General features: G+C 32.9%; 2 protein-coding genes and 3 non-coding genes across 6 annotated transcripts; 2 read left to right on the top strand and 3 right to left on the bottom strand.

Annotated features, from left to right (window-relative positions):
- The first annotated feature begins 1039 nt into the window (after positions 1 to 1039).
- LOC111878749 (uncharacterized) lies at positions 1040 to 8317 on the top strand. Of its 2 annotated transcripts, XM_023875253.3 has the most exons (3): positions 1040 to 1190; positions 1362 to 7240; positions 7312 to 8317. In XM_023875253.3, exon 2 carries the CDS (start codon positions 6201 to 6203, stop codon positions 7221 to 7223), a length of 1023 nt encoding a protein of 340 aa, XP_023731021.1. In that variant the 5' UTR covers positions 1040 to 1190; positions 1362 to 6200; the 3' UTR covers positions 7224 to 7240; positions 7312 to 8317. The 2 variants fall into 2 exon arrangements, with proteins under 2 accessions (XP_023731021.1, XP_052619701.1); XM_052763741.1 differs by having other exon boundaries at positions 1362 to 8317.
- On the bottom strand, positions 2425 to 2565 carry LOC111878795 (small nucleolar RNA snoR74). The gene has a single exon (XR_002845934.1). It is a non-coding gene; the product is annotated as a small nucleolar RNA snoR74 (small nucleolar RNA).
- LOC111878794 (small nucleolar RNA snoR100) lies at positions 2710 to 2817 on the bottom strand. Its single transcript, XR_002845933.1, has one exon. It is a non-coding gene; the product is annotated as a small nucleolar RNA snoR100 (small nucleolar RNA).
- Positions 8318 to 17101: 8784 nt separating the features above from the next.
- On the top strand, positions 17102 to 17677 carry LOC111878726 (uncharacterized). The gene has a single exon (XM_023875228.1). It carries the CDS (start codon positions 17102 to 17104, stop codon positions 17675 to 17677), a length of 576 nt encoding a protein of 191 aa, XP_023730996.1.
- Positions 17678 to 19532: 1855 nt separating this feature from the next.
- LOC111878800 (U6 spliceosomal RNA) lies at positions 19533 to 19635 on the bottom strand. Its single transcript, XR_002845939.1, has one exon. It is a non-coding gene; the product is annotated as a U6 spliceosomal RNA (small nuclear RNA).
- Between the last annotated feature and the right edge of the window lie 6696 nt (positions 19636 to 26331).

Raw genomic sequence — 26331 nt, 5'->3', positions numbered from 1 at the left:
TACTTTACATCATTTGAGATGAGTTACCTTCCAGTAGAAGTTGGTCGAAGGCACCAATGTCGGCCTACTAGTAGTTGGTTTGGTGGTGATGATTGTCTTTGTGGTAATTTTTTTGGTATGCCACTATCTATTATACCATATGTGCTAGTATGTTATGATATTATGTGATAGTGGTAGGAGGGTGGGATAGACCCCGTTACCGATCGAAAGGACCGAAGGGGTAAGCCAGCACCCAGATATATTAGACAGCATGTGACTTGTGTGTTTATATACTAGGATGATATGTGGTAGTGGTAGGGGTGAAATAGTCCCCGTTACTGGTTGAAATAGACCGAAAGGGTAGGCCAACACCAATATATGATAGGCAGTTACCGTTTGAAAGAGACCGAAGGGATAGACCAACACCCTGATATACTAGGCAATTATCGATTGAAAGAGAGCGAAGTGGTAGACCAACACCCGGATATGCTAGGCAGTATGTTATTGTATGATATGTGGTATGATGGAATGATAAGGGAACTCACTAAGCTTTGTGCTTATGGTTTTCAGTTTTGGTTTCAAGTACTTTCTATTAGAAGGGAAAGGAGCCGGCATAAACGCAGCGCATGACACTATATTTTCCACACATAAGATTTTTGGGATTTATACTCTTACATTGTTTCATCATTACATGTTTTGACTATTAATACATGAGTTTTGATATGAGTTAATACTATGAATGTTTTTTTATAATTATTTAATTTAAAATGAAATTTTTGATCTTAAATTTTCAGATATTACAAGTTGATATCTTACAAGTTGATATCATACAGACACACCTTCGAGGGTGCATGACTCAAATCGAGGGTTTGAAAACTTTTACAATGAAAACAAATTTTCTAAAAATTAGAATTAAGGGGTTGTTTGATATACGTATGACCGAGTCGGGTCATACGTATTTGGCTGACTCTGAGATTGTTTGTTAACCGATTTTGGATGGCTGACTGGATAAGAGAAATTTGAGCAAGAAAGCTTGAGAACAATAGTTGACTGAGAATTATTCCTAATCTACCCTTGCCCTACAATTTCTTTCCAACGCCTTTGAAAAGATATCATCTCATCCTCTTTTAGAGGCAACCAAGATCCTTTAAGACTAACGATTTGAACATGCCCCCCCACCAATCAACACCCTTCTTCTCATCACGCATAAGGTATGTTGATCTTCTCCTCTTTCACTTACGGTTTTTTTATTTTCCAATTTTTCTGTTTTGTTCATCTTCTCAAAAACTCATTAGGTACCTTGATTTTCGTTAAATTCTGAAAATTTCTCAATAAAGTTAAGCCATGTGCTCTGTTTCATCATATTTCTCTTTTTTTATTAGACTTGTGCTCAATTTCAAGGAGGATAGAAATGATAGGTTCAATTTCAACCTGCTGGTAAGAGATGATCGATTGCAACCTACCTACTCGTAAGTCCAATTTCATATTATGTTTTATAAAATCCATGTTTATAATCATAAAAAAAGTTTGTTGGTAGTGCTATAACAGATGACTGATGTGGAATTGGAAAATTTTTAAAGTCACAAACTTTTTTAGCTTTTGGGGCTCCTAATGCATGTTATATGTTTGATAAAATGCATAAACCAATATTTATAATTTATTAAGATGCGTACAAGATACCAGTATATATTGAAGCTTATATATTAAGCTCCTTCTGGTGTTACCCAAAAATAAAGATAAAGTTTGGTTGTCAATTTTAGTCTCTTTTATTTTTAATTTATACATTTCTAATTTATTTTATCTGCTAATTATAATTTAAATGCAATATTTAATATTTATAATATCATTTTATATATTAATTTATAATAATTAATCATAAATTTAGAGTTTAATTAATAAAAGGATGTATTAGACAATATATATAAATTATAAAAATAAAATGTTCTAAAAATATATTTTTTGAAATAAAAGATAAGATAGAAAATAAAATAGAGTTGGAAATGAAATACTATTTACTCCATTTACTCCATTTATGCTTCCATTTACTCATTTACTCCATTTATGAGGGAAAAAACGAAAATAGGTTGGAAATGATGTAATGAGATACACTGTTTATCTTGTGAATAAACAAAACAATGTTGTTACTATATATTATAGATAACCTCGCCTCCACAACCACAAACTTGTTACCCTCAGAAAAGCACCATAATAAAACCTAAACAAACTTTGTTATTTAGTTCGTTATTAACTTTTTTGAGACATAGTATTACAAAACAAACAGGTATTATCATTCTTTTACCTTATTCTTATTGTGGATTTTAAATTTCAACTCCGAAGATTTTCTGTAAATTATAATAAAAATTTTATAAATAAAAAAACCACTCAATATAAGGTTAAACAACCTAGCACGCTTAGATGGTAAATTATACGATATTTTTTTAAAAAAAATATAGCTTCGTTTACTGAACCTTGTCCATCATGTAAGAATTCAAGAGGTTCACCCAATAACGATGCCCAGCTCTATTTCCCTGATGTTTACGAGAGATCGATTCACTTTATAATTTGGCAATAGATCCCTGCTTTTATACATCAGGTTAAAACCCTTTTAATTTTGGCAAACGGTTATGATAACTACAGTTTAATTTACATAAATCTAAACTTAGAGAATAGGAATCAATAGGTAATTTGAAGATTGTGGAAGACAAAACGGCAGAAGCAGTTTATGTATAAAAATGTAGGTTTAATCCAGGCCCCCAAATCAGAGAAAATCAGTGGGAGCAGACATGACGACCTAAAAGTTACTTGATCTCCGTGCACATTACCATGCTACCTTCATCACATATATCCAGAGCATCGGCTTATTTGTACACGGATCCTTTGATTCCTTGACGTAAAAAAAAATTGAAGAGGCAAACATCAAAACAAAAAATAATGTAAATCAAAAATCGAAATTCAATCGATCGAAGAAACAAAAACAAAACAATAGCGGCCAGAAATAAAGAAAGGATAATTAAATATGAAATCGGCCAAGAAGATGAAAGAAATCTAACATAGAAACATCGGCCGTCGATGCTTGTATATATAAGCATATACGATAGATGGGTTAGGGTTTCTAATATCAAGCCCAAAATAACCCCCCACGGGCCTTACATAGAAGTTAGAACTTATTAGTGATGAGGATTGATTAGGATTTAGGGCAACAGCATATTAATTTTTGAAAAAAATTAAATTAAGTTTTAAAAACTAGTTTTAGTTGAATTTAGTTGAATCGTTATGATAATTGATTTCCGGTTTAACCGTTTCAACCAATGAGTCAATCAGTTTTTATAATCTTTTATTTTTTTTTCATTTCCCTACACATACATAAATTAAATTTTGACTTTTACATCTTCAAACATTAAAAATACATATATAAACAAATTGTAGATCAACTCAAATATATTAAAATAACATATAACTATAAGTTTTATATTTGTTCACATACATCAAAAAAATATATATATATATAATACCGATACAAAATATAGTTTTAAATGAATACAAATGCATTAAAAAATTCATAAAATTTAATATATATTTTTATTTAGAGAAACTTAAATACGTGTGAAAAATATCACCTAAGTTTATTATGCATAATGGTTATTTTCCATTTGTTTTTATTCAATTTAATTGGTTCAACCGGATTTTTGTAAAACCGGTTGGTTCGTTCGGGTTCATAAATAGTCATAAAACTGGTGATAGTTAAACCGCTATCTTTCCTGGTTTCCGGCCAACCGGTTTAACCGGCCCACTCAAACCGATTTTTAAAACATTGTTAAATGTGGTTTACATAAGCACCCTCCTAACTTTCCACAATTATATATTATTAACGATAATTACAACAAATGAAAAATAATCGTCTTCCTAATTGTTATATACCAATTTCTAGATTGGATGAAACTAAATGATTTTTCAAAATCAGGTAGAACAGTTGTGATAGAACTTGTAAAAAAATAGTTTGTACTAGTTTATTGGTTGTGGATAGTTGAATTTGACTTAACCCGTTAAAAATAGTTCATTTCCAAAGCAAATTGAAAAGCTCGATTGATTAGATTATCTAAATTATACACAACTTCGAAGATTGACGCATACCAAATCCAGATGTAAAAAAATTCTTAATTGTATACTAGGTTATAACTCATATACTACACCGTTAATAAAACTAAAAACAACATTGAAACTTAAAAAAAAAAAAATAATAATAATAATAGTAATAATAATAATAATTTGCAAACATATAAGATGAGATTGAAATTACAAATGAATATGTATTTTAAGCAAGGTTCTAAATGACATGAGCCGTGGCTTGACGGTAAGGTCAAACTTAAGCCTTGACAAGCCATTTCGTTTTTCTAGGCATGATAACTTTATATACATTAAAAAATATAAATCATATCGTTATAGAATTATGTCAAATATATCAAGTTTTTAGAAGTGTTATATTATCATTTAATATAGAAAAGTTAACAAAAATTCAATATTTTTAGGCCCGATGAGAAAACAAAAAACAAAAAATTCCGCGCCTTGGAAAAAACCCGCACCCTAATGCGATAAGGTGCGTTTTGACACGGTATTTGGTCACCACGCTTAACAAACCCGTCTATGACGTTTTCGTAACGGCTACATCATGCCTCACGCCATGACATGCATTTTAGAACCATGAATTTAAGTAATAAATCAATAATATTCAAAATGATAAGAAATATTAAATGTGAATTAATAAAAAGAAAACGTAAAACAAAAATAAGTAAACACTGAAGTTTTCTAAAAGCATATAGACATTTTCCAATAGAATTCTAAAATGATAGATATTTTTCCAAAAGAATGTGAGCAAAATAAATGCTTACGCTTAAATAAAGCAATATTATTCAAAATAACAAAAATAAACAGACATAAATCATATATTTTCAAAAAAACTTGTAAATAACTACAACATGTTGATGGAATTTAGATAAATACATATTTAAGTAATAAAACAGTATTGTTCAAATTAACAAAAAGAACATACATAAATCATATAGTTCCAAAGTTTTTTTTTCCTTGTATACAACATTCGATGGAATTTAGATAAACTAACTTTAGAAAATAGTTTTTTGTTGTAAATCCAAATTGTCAGTTGAATAATAATCTACAATTAACCAATACATGTATGATCGTTTGTGCCCTCTATTGCAACCATAAAAGATTTTTCTATATCAATTGTGATAATGTTATGGGAATTGGGAAGTATGTTGTAACTGTAGCGGTATCAAGTATTAAGTATTAGTATGTGATATAATCAGGATTACAATTGAAATTAGCTAACCAATTATTTGCATTTCCCATGATGGTAAAAAAAACGGTATTCTTGATATTGTTGCGACCGACTATTCATAGCTTGGAAATTCAAATTGATTTTGAGATTTGATTGATTTGAGGTTTCAACTTGTTTATTAAGATGAAGAAATATCAAATGTTTCAATTTTGACTTTAGCTTCGTTTAAACAAACTTTGTTGATTTTAGTTAGGGATAATGACTTAAAAGGGTAACATATTATTAGTTTTGTACACATTTAGTCCATTATTTTTTTATCCACATTTTACCCTTGAACTTGTTCTTGTGTATAAATTAAGTCATTATTACTGGTTGCTTCCGATTAAGTTGGTCATTTTGTGTTTGGATAGTTTACATGACAGTTACCCTCTTCCACCATCATTTATCAAGAAACCTCATTTACGAACGAAGATCAATTAGGGTTCTATTGTATTTAATCTGTTCTTGATCAGTGCCTCATTACTTACCTTTCTCTTCTCTCAATCTCTCAATACACCATTCTGATTCAATGGAGGAAAGCCAAGTTTTTCCAAAAGTCGATGTACACTATAACAATACCTTTGTGCCTAATCCATTAGTGTATTTTGGTCCACAAGTACTACGTCTAAATGAAGATGCAAACAAGTTTGTTTTCTCCGATTTCATTAAATATGTCGAGAAGCTTATCGATTTTTAGTGCAAGCATGTGTATTACTGTATACCTGAAGTGAGATTGAGTGAGGGGCTCCAAAAACTATAAAATGAATGTGACTACTCTGAGTTTCTTAAGGTTGCAAATGCTAACAGACATGTGGATGTGTATATTGACCGTGAAAATGAACCTATAATTGAGTGGATTCAGAAAGAAGAACCAGACGATGAAGAACTTATGTATTCAGAAGAAGATGTTGACTTTGTTTTGGCAAATGATGAGAACCGTGAACATGAAGAGGATGAAATTGTTACATCAAGCAAAAGAATCTTCAAAAGAACCTATAATGATAAGTTTTTGAACAAGTTATGTCCAGTAGTTATTGAAGATGAAGATGAAAAAGGCAATGAACTTCCAACTATCTACCATAGGCATGATGCTACTCAGGAATGGAGGAAGATGAAGCCTGAACTATGTATGAGATTCTCTTCTCCTGCTGAACTTAAGTCATCTCTCAGTAACTATGCAGTTGCACATGGATATGACTTGTATTATGAGAAGAATGACAAGGATAGGTTGCTTGTAAAGTGTTGTAAAGGAAAAAGACCACAATGCCTTTTCAGACTGTGGGCTTCCTGGATGAAATATGAGCAAACATTTCAAATAAAGTCCCTTAGAGAAGACCATATTTGTTCAAAGGCATTCAAACTTGGGTCAATTGTTACCTACAAGTGGATAGGGAAACAAGTTGTCACTGATATTTTGGAGCCCCCTAAAATGAGTACGGGGAAGATGAAAGCTATGGTACCCAAGTTATTCAACATAAATGTTCGTGTTGGACAATGTAGGAATGCAAAAAGATTTGCATTGTGTGAAATTGATGGTGATTTGAAGGATCATTATTCCAAGTTGTGGGATTATGGAGCTGAACTTGAAAGGGCCAACCCAGTATCTCGTTTTGAAGTGTATGTGCAGCCCCAAAATAATTCTATTGTGGTGTTTGAAAGGTTTTATATGAGCTTTAAAGGAGTTGATGACTGGTTAGATGGGTGTAGGAAGGTAATTTGGATAGATAGATGTTTTCTGAAGGGCATCTGTAAAGGGGAGCTCATCCCAGCAGTAGGCAGGGATAGAAACAGTAACATATACCCAATAGTCTGGGCAGTAACAAATGTTGAGAACAAGAGTACATGGAAGTGGTTCTTGAACAATCTAATGGAAGACATAGATGAAGGGGAAATGATAATGGAATCACATTGATGTCAGATGGAGACAAGGTACATATATACACAAATTATCTTTTACAAAAATTACCTTTTTCACAAACTAACATTCCAAATCAATGTAGTGTATAATGGAGGTTGTGAAAGAAAGATGTCTAAAAGTTGAACATAGGTTGTGTGCTAGGCACATCCTTGCTAACTTCCATAAAAAGTTTAAGGGTAAGTGTTACATTAAACCTTTTTGGAGGGATGTAAAGGCAACTACAAGCACTTCAAGTAAAGTAAGAAAGGAGAGTAATGCAAGAAACTGTCCTTCATAAGTAGGTCCAAGCACTCCAGCTCTAAGTGCTCCAACACATGTCAATCAAGATCCTTTGACTCAAGAGCATGTCCATGTGAATCAAGAGTCTGCCATTCAAGAGAACGTGCATGTGAATCAAGAGCATGCGAATGAAGATCCTATGAATCAAGAGCATGTGAATGAAGTACCTATGTTAGGTGTAATTTGTGCACCTTTTTGCACACCTTTTAGTCCCTTTTCATACATCTATTTAGCATAATTGCTCATCATTTTTATTGAATTTCATCATATTCATGTTAGTCTATAGAACAACCTTATTTGCACACTTTCATGTCTTTCTCAGGTAATCCGGAACTTGGAATGCGCTTTGGGAGGTGTCGGGAAGCATTAGTGAAGATTTCGGGATGATCAGGCGAAGAACGAAATAGTTGGAACAATCAAATTTGGATTCGGAGTCAGGGGGTACACGGGTAGTGTTGACCAAAATGGGAGTTGTTGACCATGCTGAACACGGGCCGTGTTCAACCCAAAAACAAACTTTTGGCAATTTTTCCTATCTTTCATATTACGGAAATCGGGTCATTTTTATAGATACACACATATCAGAGCACATTTTGTGAGGAGATTTCGAAGGTTTTTGCAAGGGTTTGATCAGTAATCATTTAGAAACATTATTTCTAGTATTTGTAAGTTGTAATTGCACATTATTTTCATCTTTTTAACTTTTGATATTGTTCTAGCCATGTGTGGCTAGAACCCTAGTTTCTCAAACTTCATGTCATGACTTATTAGTTGTGATTTCAATCATATGACTTGATGTTTGCTTTTAATTTCTATATGGTGAATTTGATTTTGCTTCAATCGAATGTTTGATTCTAATTGTGATTCTTATTGGCCATTTGAATTAGGGTTAGGTCATTCAAGTTATCTCTTTTACAAAATTCGTAATTGTTTTGTGAAAATTGAACAAGTAACAAGCACTAAACTGATTTCCATTTAACGAATTTAGTGTAAATCTTATTCACACACTCTTAAGCTCCCGAACTTGTGAGGAGTATTGGGTGTTGTTGGGAACATTCACATAAAGTTTAATGCAGTCTTTCAATCTAATTTTGAGAGCGTGTTTAGGTTAGGCTATTAAGGTTAGGGTTAATCAAAGAGTTTGTTTTGGTTAATTAATGTGGTGAATGGGAAGTGTTAGAGTTTGTTAACACTTTCAAGTACCAACTTAGATAGAACTGAGCAAATATCATGTTGTCTTGGAATCACATTGCTAAGTTGTCACACATAGAGTTGGAGTACTCACAAATTCTGAATTTAATTCGATCATTTAGTTTATTACTTATGTTTTTAATTGTTTGTTTAATCATTGCATTCCAAACACCCCTCTGTTTACTATTGGTGACCATAGTACCTTGTGCAAAGAGGTATAAACCAATTGTCTCGTGTCTATGTGGATCGACCCTACTTGCCTTGTACTACCTTTTAATGCAATATAATAGTGTTATTTTGGACTATATCGTACCCCTATTATTTGTTGGGTTTGACACCCCTAACAACCTATCAACCAAGACCTTGTGAATCTAGTACCTGTTAACCAAGTGTCTGTGAATCTTGAGAGTCTTGGTGTTACAGCAATGAAACCTTCAGAGAGAATCAACAAGATACAAATCAGGAAGCATGTTTTTCGAAAAGATGGCAAAGGAGTGACTGAGGACAACCCAATTACTTTAGACTGATTAGGGTTACTTGTTTTCTTTTGCTTTGCAAGTATGTAACAATACACTGTGTATGGTGACTTTATTTTGTTAATTGGGCCAACTTTTGATGTAATTGACAATACTACACTTGCTTGTAACCTAACAACTTTTTATGGCCTTTAAGTAATGGAATTGAATATGGTATCCTATGTCAATTGTGTTTTGTCTTTTTCAATATTTATTGGTATTAATGCATTACTTTATTAAGAAGGTTATAATGGGAATCACATGTCAATCGTCTAATGGGAATCATATTCCCTATTTGTTTTTATCAATGTCCTTTGTCTTTTGGTTATTGAAATTGCAGACAAATTCAATTATCATTGTCCTTGTCCTTTGGCTGTTGAAATTGCAGCCAAATTCAATGTAAATTAGAATCAAATGTGTGCTATATGCAAACTCCATTCAACACATTAAATATAAACCATTCAATACATTTCATATAAACCATCCAATCCATACATCCAAAACACCACAATTCAATACATCAATACAACTGTTTCAACCCTATAACTATGTGCTTTATTCTTCAGCTCTTGAACTTCTTTCTTCAAACATGCAACATCATCTTTAATTGCTTCAAGTTCTTGTTCTAAATCCGGATTCCTAGTCACAGGTTCATCAATCCATTCCCAATACTTACACTTCTTACCCGATTTCTTTGAAATCAAATATAAAGATTGTAAGAAGCTCATTATCTTTATTTATTACAAGGAATATCAAAAGTACAAAGGGAAATCAAGATCGACATGCCAGAGAATTGGGGCAAACTTTGAACTTTTTTTTAGGGTTGTCTTTAGTCTTGGATGTGCATATTCAAACTGGGAGTCGACAATCACAAAGCTCCTCTTTCTTTGCGATGGAACCAGGAACTGGGATTCGACATCTTCTTCTTCGATTTTGGGTATGGGTTCGAATGTATTTTGATTGAAGTTAGGGCTAGGCATAGTAATATATGCAACGAAACTCATAGATGATCTATGTAGGAGTGTTTTCTTTTAATGAGTGTACACATAGGTAGTCCTGTCAACAAATATGGAAGCAACCGGTAATAATGACTTAATTTATACATAAGAACAAATTCAAGGGTAAAATGTGGACAAAAAAAGTCAGGGACTAAATGTGTACAAAACCAATAATATGTTACCCATTTAAGTCATTATCCCTTTTAGTTATTATTAAGATGAAGACATATCAAATGTTTCAATTTTGACTAGAGTTTCGTTTAAACGAACTTTGTTGTTTTCAGTTAAAATAAAAGAAACTTCGTAACTTTAAAATATGAACTCACGATTGCTTTCTAACGCGGGGAAATATTAAGAAGATAAAGATTCATAACTAAAAATATATTGCCTGATAAACTCATCAAACAATATCATATATATTTTTTTACACTTTTCAAAATACATTTCAAATGTTGAAGTGGTGAAAGCTTCTAGAAAATATTTATTTTTGTAAAAAATGTTGCTCTTATAAAGTATTAACTACGTTTATCAATATACTAGGTGTGAGACCCATGTATTACATGAGTTTATTTAAAAAAAAATTAAATATGAAATTTTAACAATTTGAGAAGTTTGAATTTATAAGAAAAATGAGAAAAAATTTAAATTATTAAAATTAATGAGACTCTAATACATTGAATACATTACATATATACATCATTTCTAATAAATACCTTACATGTATATTACCTTACATATTAAATGTTAAATTTTAATTTAATAAAATTAAAATTACAATAAAATGACAAGTGGAAAATAGAAAATTCAAAAATTTTAGAAAATGTCATGTGTCCAAATGAAGGAGAAGATGACATGTGGCAAAAAAAAAACTTTCATTTATTAAGAAGGATATTGTACAAGAAAACATATATATTGTACAAGAAAACATAAGTACCTTTTTTTTTCTAAAAATATATATGTTTTCTTTTAATTTTTAAAACAAAATACAAATTTCTAATCTGCTTTGAAAAAGAAAAACGTGATTTACGTTCTCTGTTATATTTGAATTGCTTGAAAAGATTGTTAGTTTTTTTATTATTATTAAGACAATAGGATGGTAATTATATAAAAACAGAACATAATCACGAGAGAAACCACCCGATAAAGGCATAACTAAAAAACTATATAATTTTAAGAATTTAGAATATATCCGATGGGAGCTACATGACACAAAGAATTTAGAGATCCAACAGGAATACACAATGGGAAGAGTGCATATTTTCATTTACTTTTTTAAACTAAGGATCATACACTATGAGAAGTGATCCTTGTCTCTCAATTTTCCAGTGAAAAAAATCATGTAAAAATCCGTTATAAAGCTTATTGACAATTTTAATATCACCAATAACCACATCTTTTGTTGCTTATCATTTATAGCAGCCAGTTGTTAAGTAAAAAAATAACTCTTGAAGATGATAGGGTCATAACTGAAGGTATGTCCGAAACCCTAAAACAGAAAACCAAAATCAAAGTAGAGGATGTGTAGAAGGGAATTACAACCAAATGAAGCAAGTATTGCATGACTTTTTGTTACCTTCACATACTATTTACCAATTTGCAATAAGATAATTAAACCAAAAGTTCCAAGATTTTATAGTCAAACACCTACAAGAATGAGATTAAATAGTTCTAATAGAATGTATAAGTCCTTAATACATCAAAAGAAAACTTAAGATTACCAATCTCAAGATGTTCATAATTTCATTGTAAGGTTATTTCCATAAAAGACCCTATATTATGACTTTTTTCTTTTTAAACCAAAATTTTTTTCTTTTCCGAAAAAGACCCAACTTTTATGTGTTACTTGTTATTTCAGACCTAGCAGGTCACCAATAGGTAAATTAGGTATTTTTGTTTCATAAAAGACCCTATGTTTTGTAGTTGTTTCCATTTTAGACCCGATTTTTTTTTTTTCAAAATAAACTAAACTTTAAAATTTGTTATAATCTTCAAGACCAAATATATAAGTTACTTATTGACTACAATGAAAAAGAAAGTATACATGTATACACTAAAAAAATGTTATCTAATCTATTATCTTTTGAGCGAATGTAATCTAAAAGAATTGTAAAATTTTATTTTTATCTAAAAGATATAATTAGACTTTATCTTGGATATATATTATGTCATTAAACATGATATATTGTTTATAGAAAATTTTATTATTACCGATAATAAAAAGTTTGAAGTTAATTTGATATTTTTTGGTAACATGGATAATACATGGCTAAGAAGAATATTTTAGCATAATAACAATTTTTTTTTATTTGTAGATAAAAAATACCATATAATTTAACAAACTGTATACAAAATAATTTTTTTAGTTTGTCCATTAGACTTATTTGGTGAGTTTTGACATATTTCCCTCTCTCACTTTTCTATATTATTTTTTTGGCCGAATTTTTTAATCAATTTTTTTAGAACAGCTAACAAACGCACTCACTATCATACTCCTAAACCAAAGTCATAGAATATTTTGTAGTATTAGCCCATTATTAAATAATATGTTATAATTATATCAAATAAATACATAAAAATATTAATCCTAAATATTGTATTAGTTTTGTTTAGATATATGAGATTCAAGTTTAAGACTTTCTTAAAAAAATGTTAACATCACATATGAATACATAAAACTATATTTTAGGAATCAAACCGTTTAAGCATAAGTTGAAAATTCAAATAACAAGAATGATGCACACTTAAATATCAAAATACGATGGTTGATATTATTAACAATGATTGGAATGTGGTGAATGAGCAAAACTGACAAAACTATGAAATTTTGTTGTAGAGAAAAAAAATTGAATAGTTAACCTACTACCTCATTTTATTAATCTATCTTATGTATACATGGTGTTTAGATCAATACATGGTGTTTGTATATCAATGTTATTGAATCTTAAAGATAATCATAATAATTACCAAAATAAAATATAGAATTTCATTTTAATTTGAAAGGATATAATCATGTTTTTATGCATGAACGAAGTTAAGCTTTAATAAATCGGTGTAGTTAAGTATCTTATACAACTAGCGTTAAAGGTTGTAACCAATTTTAAAGTTAAGTTTATTTTGAAATAAAAAAAAAAAACATTTTAGGTCTAAACTGGAAAAAAAGTACAAACTATAGGGTTTTTTATGAAATGAAAATACTTGATTTTCCTTTTGGTAACCTGCTAGGGTCTAAAATAACAAGTAATAAGTAAAAGTTAGGTCTTTTTCGAAAAAGAAAAAAATTTTAGGTCTAAAAAGAAAAAGAATCAAAATATAGGATTTTTTATGAAAATAACCCTTCGTTGTAAGAAATCTATGAAAATGAGAGCCATACGTAAAATAGATATTTCATAAACATAAAATTGGAGCTATGGGTTTTCAATTAGCTAAATCCAATTCCTCAAACCCTAAACCTCATACTCTTAGAGACTTCATTGACCAAACATTAAGTCTATTTATGAAAAAAGTGTTAAACCATACCATTAAGTTTATATTTCATGTTTTAAAATCATCAAAACTAGTTGTGAAACCCGTATATTATACGGGTAATTAAAACATAATGTTAAACAGGAGCGATTAAATGAAAAGTTTATTTGAATTTGAAATATGAAATAAGTGAAAATTATGAAAAAAAAAACATGCAAAAAATAAATTAATTAAAATTATATGTTTAATTGTTAGACCCGTGTACTAAACGATTTATTATAATAAAATGTTAAATACAAATGTTTAAAATATAAATCTATTTGAAATTGAAATTGAAATTTCAAATTTGAAATTTGAAATTTGAAATCAATAGCTATTATAGTAGGTTTAATTTATGGAAACTAAATTAATGATATAGTGGAAATGAATAATGAAGTAATTGACAAGTGGAAAATAAATATATTTCAAAATTATGACAAAATGACATGTGGCCAAATAAATGAGAGAATGACAAGTGACAATAACATTTTCATTTATTAGGGTAGATATGTGACATCCCCAAAATCTCGGCCAGAAAAGACCGATTTTCATTTATGCTTTTAAATATTTTCAGAGTAAATCCTTTTGATTTGAAAGAGTTGCGGAATTTGTTCCCAAAACAAAACATGATAAAATAATATTTATCAAAGCATTTCATCAAGAGATGCATTTCATTATATAATCAAAACTCGGGATGTCATGTTCCGATACAGACCATAAAGCATAAACGATAAACATTACAAGTCATTCAACAAATATATACATATTCAGACTTGTAAACAAAACAACAAGATGATCCATCCATCTTACGCCCTTGTGCCACTTCCTGTAATTCAAATAAAACTGAGTGGGTCAGGCTTGGGAGCCTGGTGAGCATATAGGGTTTTCAACCCACAATAAATAAGTTATATTTAATTTCACCAACCAATCACTATCCCGATTACCCATTCCCGTTATCCTCACTTTACGTCCCTATAACAGCTATCTCAAGGGACCTAATCTAGGATTTTCATCGGGACGGACATCACTGCGAAGGGGTTTCCTCAACAATAGATATCCTAAAGGCAACCATGAGGGGGATAGAGTACACCGGTGAACACATCGTTCACAACACCTACAGGTTATGAACCTGCTAGCGTTCCACTGGACTGTCTAGAAAGAGTCCGTGGTCGTTATCCATACTCCGCTGAATAACTAGATCAACAACAACAACAACATCGAGGCCTCTCATCTGTTTATTACACACCAACTATCTACCCATGTTCTACCCAACATATTAGTAGATAAAAATATACATTTGTATACATAGTTTAAAGAAAACCTGTATAGCATGCTTGAATCAACACATATATCACATAACAGATGAGGCACACACACACATAACACATATCTCATAAAGAAATAAGCAGATCTATAAGATAGAAGAGAGTGAATACTCATTCACACATAACACAACCAAATATATACACATAGCACGTATTTTTATATAAAATACTTCGTATTATTGTATTAGAAGAAATAACTACACACTCACTTGATCAGAAGACGATCCGACAGCACTACGGCTTATAGAAGTAGTAATCCACAGCAGATCTGGAAGATCTCCTCGAAAATCGAACTTCTCGCGGGCAGAGCTTCGACTCGGGAACCGCGCTTCTCGGGATCTTCGGGGCTAGAGTATGATACCGGGGCTTCGGGGTAGCTTCGGGGGTAAAAATGCAGAGCTTCGACACGAAAATGAGAGGGAATTGGCAAAAATACCCGGAACCCTCGCATCCTATTTATAGGAGGCTGGAGCCTCGGAGTACGCGGGGCGTACTGCGTTACGCGGGGCGTACTGCCCAAAACGTCATTGCTTACGTATCCGAAGTGCTCGAGTGCGAGTGTCGACATCCCTCGGAGTACGCTGGGCGTACTCGAGTACGCGGGGCGTACCTCGGATCAGATCGGTGACTCCTTCGGATAATGCTTCCGAATTTTGATTTAAATTTAAATACAAAATGATTAATAAACTTCGGAAATTCATAACTTCTTCATACGAACTCCGTTTTCGACGTTCTTTATATCCACGGAAAGGTGAGACCACGCTCTACGACTTTCGTTTAGACTCCGTCGGCTAATTTTGACTTCATTTTTATTAATTATTTTTAATAGGCCGCGACAGAAACTTTCGTTATAAATTCATAACTTCTTCGTTTGACGTCCGTTCTCGCCTAACTTTTTATCGCTTCGATACCAACAATGAGATCTTCGATTCTCATTTAGATTGCTTCGGCTAACAACCGCTCGATCTCAATTCGAGTAAAACAGGCTGTATACCGCTAAGCCGGAACTTCGATAAATCATAACTTCCTCATACGAAGTCAGATTTGGGCGTTCTATATATATTCGGAAACCTCGTTTCGACTACTACAACATTAACCAAAGATATTAAGTTTATTTTACACTTAAATTTTGACGCTTATTTTTATTCTTAATTAATCAGACCACATAATTAAGCAATTAAGCACAAAACACATAATACTCAAATAATACCTTCTTATTATTTCAAAACGGGTTACAAAGGTTAACCTAGACTATTATATTGCTAAAAACGGCAAGCCCGGAAACACAGGCGTTACAAGATAGGAGGCATCATTGATGCAAACTTGTTATAAATCTTGATGTAGTTTTTTTTTTTTCTTTTTCTCGGGTTGATGGAGGTTTGTGATAAATAAGGTTTTGATCTTTCTTTGTTTGATGCATGTTGAAATCATGTCTTATTTTTTTTTCTTGTAAATTTGATACAGTTTCGTGTTTTGATTTTCATTTTTTTTGTTGAAATCAAGTCTTTTTTTTCTGGTTTTAATCGAAGGTTGAAATTTGGATTTGGTTCAACCAACTTTTATTTTCCTGGATTAATTAGGTTTTATTTTGGTTTGGTTTTAATTTCAGGTTTAAGATTTGATTTTGGTTTAGCTTCGTTTGATTTGGTTTGGTGTTAATTTCAGGTTTAAATGTAAGGGCATTCATTCTCGTTATCATAACCATTGCTTAGGCCGGACGGTATGGAGTGTGGGGAGAGGGTGCAGGACGTTTCCCGCACAGGGGAACACCACACCGTAGGTGTGGGAAGCTAGGCACGGGAAGAGGGTGGGGGTGGGGATCCCGTGTTCTCACTCCTCACGTGATTCGTCGATTTCTTTTCTTCTTTTTTTGATTCCAACGGCTATATAGCCGTTAATATATATACATTTGTTTTTTTCTTAAACTATAAGTACCACAACATCCAACCATTTTTTTAAACCATAACTTATACTTCTCTCCAAAAAAAAATTTATTCAAAATGTCATGATCTTCATCATCCGATTCGACGGCTGTAGAGGAAGCTAAGTTTATTGGTTCCGTCATGGCGAAAACGGTTGCATACTATCAAAACCGACTAGGCGAAACATCACGTGCACGATCTAAACCAAGAAATCCACGGTTGCGTAGAAATCACGAAGCCGGACACAATCGCCTTATAGAAGATTATTTTGCAGATGACGCCATCTATGCTATAAAGTTTCGACGTCGGTTCCAGATGAGGAAGGAACTATACTTACGTATTGTTCGCGATTTGGAAGGCCGCTTTCCATATTTCCAATGGCAAATGGATGCAAGGTGGATAAAAGGTTCCTCTCCCGTTCAAAAATGCACGACTGCAATTCGTCAGCTAGCATACGGCATGGGCGCAGACAAATGGGACGAGTATTTTAGGATGTCAGAGCGTACCGTGCGGGAGTGTGTGTACAAGTTCTACAAAGCGATCTATTTGGTTTATGGGCAACAATATTTGCGCAAACCAACTATCAACAATATCCTTCAATTGTACACGGTGCATGCATTGAAGTTGGTCATTATGCCCCAACGCATGGCGTGGTCAGTACACGAGAGGCGACCACAAAGAGCCGACGATCATTATAGAGCCTGTCGCATCACATGATCTTTGGATATGACATTCATTCTCTGGTCCAGCTGGTGCAGACAATGACATCAATGTGCTAGACCAGTCGTCGGTATTCAACGATATCTACCTTGAAAGTCGCACAATGTACCTTTTCAAGCAAATGGGGTAGCGTATAAACGTATATACCATCTTACGGACGGTATATATCCTCTCTTGTCTGTTTTTGTGAAATCGTTTACATGTCCTAACGACCCGAAAAGGAAAAAGTTTAAAGATGCGCAAGAGTCAGCTAGGAAGGATGTGGTGCGAACATTTGGTGTACTTAATAGATGTTGGTAAGTACTAACGGTCGGGGCAATGTCATATGAAGTGAAAAGGTTACAACACGTAATGTATGATTCTTGAAGACGAAGGAGAACGATATGCCGATACAATGAAAATGAAGTTTTTCCAAATGTCGAAGGAGTAGCCGTTGGTACACAAGAGTATAGGGTGAATAAAAGAGAAGTACACAATCGTGTCATTCATCACGCACTTCGTGCTGATTTGGTGGAGCACATTTATAAGGCTGATATTCAGCCCCCGTTAGAGTTTTGTCACGATGATTTGTTCGACGAATCAGACGAGGATTCTGATATATTCGTCGAGAGTGAAGATTCAGACGACAAGAGTGACACAGGGATAATGATGACGAGGACAATGAGGGCGATGATTCCGAGTGACGTATTTGGTTTATTTAAAATTAGGATATTAATTATGTTTTCTATGTTGTGGGTTGTTTGATTTTTTGTTTGCGTTTTTTTTAATTTTCTACTTATTTAAATAATAGGTTTAATGTAATTTTTATTTTAGGTAATGAAATGTTTTTTATTTTTAATTAAATTTTATGTTTATTAATAATTTAAAAATTATAAATCATAAAAAAAATATTTAAAAAAAAGTAAGGGAAGCCCTTCCCACCCATTTTTTGGGTTTTAGGTGAGGGAATGGGTGGTATGACCCACAAAAAGTGAGGGAAGCTTTCCTCCCATACCCTCCGGTCTTAGAATCATCATTGTCATTCGCAAAACATCCTAAACATGAAAGTTTGAGACAAACATAATTGACTAGATTCAATACAATAACCGCTGGAAGTATATAACAAAATATATCAAACTATTAGTTAGTTACTGGATTAATTCACTTTAATTAGGTTATTAGTTAATTATATTTTATCTTATACGGGAAGATAATCTTAAATGTTTGTGGTTTTATGTTATTTTATGGATTATCCACCCCACTAAACAAAAGTTTACAAAGCATGAAAGGCAAAAGAAGTAAAACTTAAAGCACACATTATAGAAGCAAAGATCACTCTTACTTGTCTTGCCACAAATGGTTGAGGAAATCAACAACAAGATCAACCTGATCATGGAATCCACATGTTCAGTAGTTCATGATGCTCATCTACTAAAACGTAAGAATTGCAATTGCCATCTATAAGCATTTAAGAATATTAACACAAATACAATAGAAAGTAGAAAAACTGATGACTTGGTATTCAACCAGTTATCATACCCATTCCTTACAATCATCACGATTATTCATAAATCATCCTAAACATTAAAATTGTAGAGTGGCAGACAACAATCATTAATCTATTTGATAAAGCATTTGCAAAGTAACCAATAACATAGAGACAAAGAGATTAAGCTTTCGAATACACATGGTTTGCGAAATACCTCATAAAATCCGCCAATTGGAGTGAAATAAGTGTTCAATTTGGAGAAGTGTTTTAAGATTGGGAGAACATAGTTAAAGAAAGTTGTGAGTTGCCACATTGAAAGCGATGAGCGCGAAAACTTCACAGACAGGAGAATTAGGGTTTTGGAGAGAAGACGATTTAGGGGCAAAAAAAAAGAACAATTTCTCGATTTGTGTGTGTCATCCTTGCGCAGGGGGCATGCTAATCTTCCATGTATCGTTCCAATTTTATCGGATGTCCCCAAAGGGACAATATTACTTGCAGAGCTCTGCCATATAAATAACTTTCAGGTTCTTCTCATAGTCAATATGGGACGACGCGAGTTCAAAGCCAACTAAGTTGACTATTCATGGTTTTGCATTTTCACCAATCGAATAAAACGTATCCTTTATATCATTATCTACAAAAATAGATTTTCTTAAATATATAAAATATCATTAACTTAATCAAAAAACTTAACAGTTAATTAATTTTATTATTCTCTTATATCTTTATTAAGTTTATTTTTGTTATATCAAAACATTAAAACCAAATATATACAAAAGATATAATTATAAATATTTTTTTGACGTATAAAATAATAAGTTCAATCTATTAAAAATAATAGCATATATTTGTTATTTTATTATTAATATTTATTGATAATTAATACTAATAAAATCAATTAAATTATTTTGCTAAATATTAAGAACACATGTATGGCATGGCATGATATATATACATAAACAACTGTTGAAGTGATCTGTAATATAATTAAAAGATTCGATTACAATATATCTTTCTTAATAGGAGACTAGGAATGCATATGAGGTTTTTTGGTTCGATTATTGGTCAAAACCGAACCATAACCATTATAATTAATTAATGTATTTTGATAACTATTGTTTATCTATTATCAATCGTTTCAGTTAATGATTTTAACTGGTTTATAGTTTTGGTTATCGATTAATATCGGCTAATCATAATGATCCAAAATAACAATAAAAATAGAAAGTAATGAACCCCTCACATGTCTTATGATCCTTGTAATTTTTTACTTTCATTTTATAAAGATTAACAATTAGGCATATACAATTAATCAAACCGTTATATTCTTTAAAATAGAAAATTTAACGAACTTATTGAAGAGTGGTAAGTGCAAAGTCGTCAAACTGCATAAAATAGGTATAAACAAAATATACGATATTTATATTGCATTAAAACCTACAAACCTATCACTATCATTTATCAAACTACTTATTGCAACAAAAATGAATAACATTACAAACATATCATAAATAACATTTTAATAAAAAAAAAACACTAAAGTATATATCTTCCACTTTCTTCGTACATTATAAACGAATAAAATATACATAATTTAAAGTTGTTTCCATTAAAAGGAAACTATCAAACAAATACTAAGACTCGATATCATAAAAATTATACATTCATGTTGAGATTTAAGAACGTAGACAATTAATTGAGAATCTAAGTCTTTAATTATACATTCATGCCTAATATCCAGTAAGTAACTGTGTGTCATTTGTTTGATGTTGTGTGCGTCGTGCAATAGTCGATTCCTTTCCTTATACACGATTGAAAAATCTAAGTACCGTTGGATTGCTGATAGAAGGAACGAAGATGTTTTGAATTGGAATTGGGTTAGACAACCACGTACCAGACTTGAGTTGGATGAACTTCATCGACTAACGCAAATATGTTATGGAATTACATTTGACGATGAAGATGGGTGGCGTTTCAATTTAGCCAAAGATGGTAGATTTCATGTTAATGTTTTAAGACTAGCAATTGATAAGAATCTATCCACACCTACTTTGTGTAAGTTAATCTGGTGCAAAATTATTCCATTGAATAATACTTGCTTTATATGGGGAGCATATATGTAACATTCCAAAATTCAAGGCCAAAAAATTCATTTTTAAATAAGTTATTATAAAACCATAAGTATAAATACATCCATAATAACCTCTCATGTCAAAACAAAGTGTCAGTAGTCAAACATGTTATCATAAAATAATATGAGAATGTAATCCTAAAGATCTCATATGCGGAAAACATAGTGTGATACGCTGCGATCGAGCCGACTCATTTCCTTTGAAACAATGTACCTAAAACCAAAACTGTAGACCGTAAGCACGAAGCTTAGTGAGTTCCCCCATCATATCACATACCATACAATACACATACTGTCGGGCGATTCTGGGGTGCCTAATCTACCATGCCAGACCATTCTGGGGTGCTTGACCTACCATGTCAGGCCATTATGGGGTGCATGACCTACACATGTCAAGCAGTTCTGGTGTGCCTGACGTAGTCAAGCAGTTCTTGGGTGCTTGACCTACTTTGCTGGTTAGTCAGAACCAGGCCTAGGGACTAATCCCTTAACTAACACTATCACATAATAACATGACATAATCATACTACTAGGCATGCAAGGGTACTGACTACCCCTTCAGTATCTTTCAATCGGTAATCGGGGACTATTTCACCCATACTACTACTAACATGTATAACAGAGCACTCTGGCACACAGAGTATATCAAATAGCAGCAAACCAGGCAATTATCACAAAGACAATTATCTAACACACATCTCCTACTAGTGGGCCGACATTATGGCCTTAAACCCATTTCTACTGGAAGGTAACTCACCTCACACTACTGAAGTCCCGCAAACCCAACCCCTACTGCTGGATGACAGATTCCTGAACTGTCAACATCAAAACATCACCCAATTAATAATTGGGTTCCAATACATAACCATAAGTCTATGCTTGGGGGTAAGAGACTACTCTACACCTAACTTGGCTTGATTCAAGCGCAAGGCCCAATCCAAAGGCCCAAAAGTCCAACTATGGCTCAAAGCCCAACATATGGCCCAATTTTCCAAATTGGGCCCAAACCTTCACATGGTCTCATTCTAAGGCCCAACCATTTATTCCAGTCCAACAGTTGACATTTTAATGGCCTAATATCATATAACCATTAAGTCCTAAACTATGGCCCAATTTTCCAAATTGGGACCAAACCTTCATATGGGCCTTACCCTAAAGCCCATCTAAATATTCTAGTCCATTTGATTGTTTTTGGATGGCCCATTATTAGCCCAATCACCAAAGCCCAAGTGAAATTAAGGTTTTACATAAAATGACAATTAGGGTTAAGTGTTTCTCACTTAACCCATTAAGGACTTAATCCATTAAGTCCATTACTTTACTAGATAAGTCATATGGTGTGATTGGGTGTAATTCACAATTCCATTCCAATGGCCCAAATGTGGGTCCCGATAAGTCCAAGGAAAAATTAGCCTTTGTGGAGAATCTTCTTGGAGAAAGCGAAAAATTAATGTGGCAACAATGGCGAACTGCATACCCAGGAGCATACTTTGTTCTTGAAACAAACGCAGACGACCCATAAAATATAACTTCACAAGTAAGACAACTAATTATAATGGAGCATCCATATAGAGGATCAATTGATGAACCGAACAGAGCCTACAGGGACCTAGATAGAATAACTTGTGAAGAAACTAAAAATTTGTGGTCATTCTTGCAAGGTTTCAGACGATTGGCAGTAAAGTCCGGAAAATTAAACTTTCCCTCAACAACGGAAAAACTCTTTGCTAAACTTCCACCCTCTTTATCCAAAAAGATAAAAATGGGAGTCTATAACAATCAATAGACTCAACAGTCAAACATGGTCTGATAACAAGGCAAAATTAGCCTTTATGGAGAATCTACTTAGAGAAAGCGATAAATTAATGTGGCAGCAATGGCGAACTGCATACACAGGAGCATACTATACTCTTGAAACAATCGCAGACGACCCACAAAATATAACTTCACAAGTAAGACAACTAATTATAATGGAGGATCCATATAGAGGATCAACTAATGAACATGACAGAGCCTACAAGACCTAAATAGAATAACTTGTGAATAAACCAAAAATTTGTGGTCGTTCTTGCAAGATTTCAGACGATTGGCAGTAAAGTCTGGAAAATTATAATTTCCATCAACAACGAAAAAACTTTTTGCTAAACTTCCACCCTCTTTGTCCAAGAAGATAGAAGAATCATTTAAGGCCAAATACCACGATCTTAATGCATGAGTGTTACCTGCAATCAAATTTACTCATACTTTCGTCTCAGAAATGTGCAAAGACGCGACTCTCGCCAAAGAATTAAGGGATTTATCTCTTTGTTCTGCCATACCAATTCCCGGTTATTATAAAAATGACAGGAAGAAATATGGAATGAGAAAATCAAGGACATACAAAGGAAAACCACACAATTCTCATGTAAAGCCATTCAAGAGAAAATACAAAGATGATAGAGGACGAGTAAAGAAGTGTAAAGGCTTTATTTGTGGAAAGGAAGGACACTTTGCAAAAGATTGCAAAAGTAAGCAAGGAAATATCGCAAGATCAACTGTTTATCAAGAATTAGATCTTGACGACAACTGGGATATTGTCTCAGCAGACTTTGATGATAGCAGTGTATACAACATATCAGAAGGAGAAGGTGATGTTCATCGAAACACTAGTTTTTTAGTTCAATACACTCTTTTTGAATAAGCATCCCTCATGACGATGAAAGAAATTTATGAAAGTGATGATGAACAAAGCATAAAAGAAGGTTGTGATAACCATCATGCCTTCATGTTTCACCCTGGACCACCAACAAAAATAGTAGACATGGTCCAATAAGCAGGATCGTGGAAGCCAGACAAAGAATTACCAACCTAGAGCAAAGGTTGTGAGCATGATTGGAAAGAAAACACGGTTAGAAATTATACAATCTGCTATTATTGTGGAATATTAACTACAGGCATGTCAAGGCTCAATTGTCCCAAGTGCCAACTGACAACATGTGCTCTTTGTGCAAGAAACTATCTTGGCAACATAGTCAATGTTAAAGGAAAGCAATCAAATAAACCAAAGGAAGATGAAAGGAACTTCAACAGTAACGAAGTAAAGCTTCTTAAAGAACTTTTAAAAGAAAAGACAGAACAAGTGCATCAAATGATCAGGGATAAAGCCAAAGAATACTATGAAAACAAAGCCGCTATGGAAAAGAAGGAGGAGTTATGGCAAACAAAGGAAGGCTTGTTATTAAGGGACCCTACAGATGCCCTCAAAATCATTTATCAGCTAAGAACTGAAAAGGAAAGGCTTGAAGAACAAAAGAATGAAGAAATAAGAAAACTTAAGGCACAGCTGCAAAAGAGAAAAGAAGTAGAAACTCAGTTCTCCAGTGAAGAGTTTCTGCCACCAGGAAGTCCTTAGATAGTAAAACCCTTCATGGAAGTAGAACTTTATTATTCTAGAAACACTACTACAGCTCCAAAAGTTAAGAAGGTCACCAATCAACTTTATAATGTGAAGGTTAAGTTTAAAATTCCTAATTGCCCAATGTTTGGAACCACCGCAATAATAGATATAGGGGCATCAACATGTTGTATAAACAAGAAAGTCATTCCAGAAGAAGCAATGGAACCTCTAAATCACGATGTTTTCTTCAATGGCCTAAATTCAAGACAACAAGCCACCCATAAGATAAAGCAGGGCTACTACCTAATTGAAGGAAACAAATTCAAGATATTTCTTCTTTATGCATAGGACAACAATGGTATCGAAATGCTAATATGACCCAACTTCCCGAGGCCAATGAAAGGAGGAATTCGTATAGAAGGAGATGAAATGAACATTTACAAAAAGGTTACCAAAATCAAAACCTCAAGTCAAACAGAAATTGCAGAAATTGCTGAGTTAGGAATTAGTGAGGAAGACTTCCTTGGAATAAATGAATCCATTTATTTCAACCAAGAAGGAAGCAAGGAATTCTTAGAGCAATTTAAACCTATCATAGAAAGGTTGAAACATCAACGGTACATCGGAGAAGAATCCTTAAAGCATTGGAAAAGAATGGTGAACTTTTTAAACTAGATATCATCAATCCATATATCACACTTGAAGATTGACCATTAAAACATGTGACTCCAGCAATGGAAAACTCTTTCAAGAAGCATGTTGACAGCCTTCTCAAGATAGGTGCCATTCGCCCAAGTAAGAGCAGGCACAAAACCATGACAATGATCGTTAATTTAGGAATAACAATTGATCTTGCAACTGGAAAATAAATCAAAGGAAAAGAAAGGATTGTTTTTAATTATAAGTCCTTGAATGATAATGCATACAAGGATCAATATTCCCTACCAGGAATCAACACAATTATCAAGAAAGTAGGAGGTGCAAAAATATTTTCAAAGTTTGATCTCAAATCAGGATTCCATCAAGTTTCTATGGAAGAAGAATCAATCCCTTGGACTACATTCTTAGTCCCAGGAGGACTTTATGAATGATTGGTTATGCCATTTGGGTTAAAAAATGCCCCAATAGTATTCCAAAGAAAAATGGATACATTCTTCATGGGAATAGAATCATTCATCGCAATATACATTGATGACATACTGGTTTTCTCAAAAAATGAAAAGGAGCATGCTAAGCATTTGGAATTGATGCTAAAAATTTGTGAGGAAAATGGTCTGGCCTTATATCTAGCAAAGATGAAGATAGCAATCCCAATAATAGATTTCATGGGAGCAGTAATAGGAGAAATTGCAACCACACATCATAAAAAAGATCGTAAACTTCAATGAAGAGGATCTGAAGACTAAAAAAGGATTAAGGCCATTCTTAGGAATCCTTAATTATGCTCGGAATCATATCCAAACGCTTGGGATACTCCTGAGGCCGCTATATGAAAAAACAAATGCTCATGGAGACAAAAGACTGAAAACTTCTGATTATGAGCTAATAAAAAAAAATCAAAGAGCAAGCTCAAAACCTTCCGGACCTTGAAATTCCACCAGAAAATGCTTACATCATCCTGGAAACAGATGGATTCATGGAAGGATGGGGAGGAATAGTGAAATAGAAAGTTA

This window comes from Lactuca sativa, chromosome 5 (genome assembly GCF_002870075.4).
Source record: "Lactuca sativa cultivar Salinas chromosome 5, Lsat_Salinas_v11, whole genome shotgun sequence".
In the NCBI taxonomy this organism is placed as follows: Eukaryota; Viridiplantae; Streptophyta; class Magnoliopsida; order Asterales; family Asteraceae; genus Lactuca; species Lactuca sativa.
The sequence above is the reverse complement of the archived record's forward strand: the minus strand, read 5'-3'. Positions and strand labels throughout refer to the sequence as shown.

Coding starts and splice junctions, on each gene's coding strand:
- LOC111878749 (XM_023875253.3), top strand. CDS start 6,201: ATGTATTCAGAAGAAGATGTTGACTTTGTTTTGGCAAATGATGAGAAC.
- LOC111878726 (XM_023875228.1), top strand. CDS start 17,102: ATGGCGAAAACGGTTGCATACTATCAAAACCGACTAGGCGAAACATCA.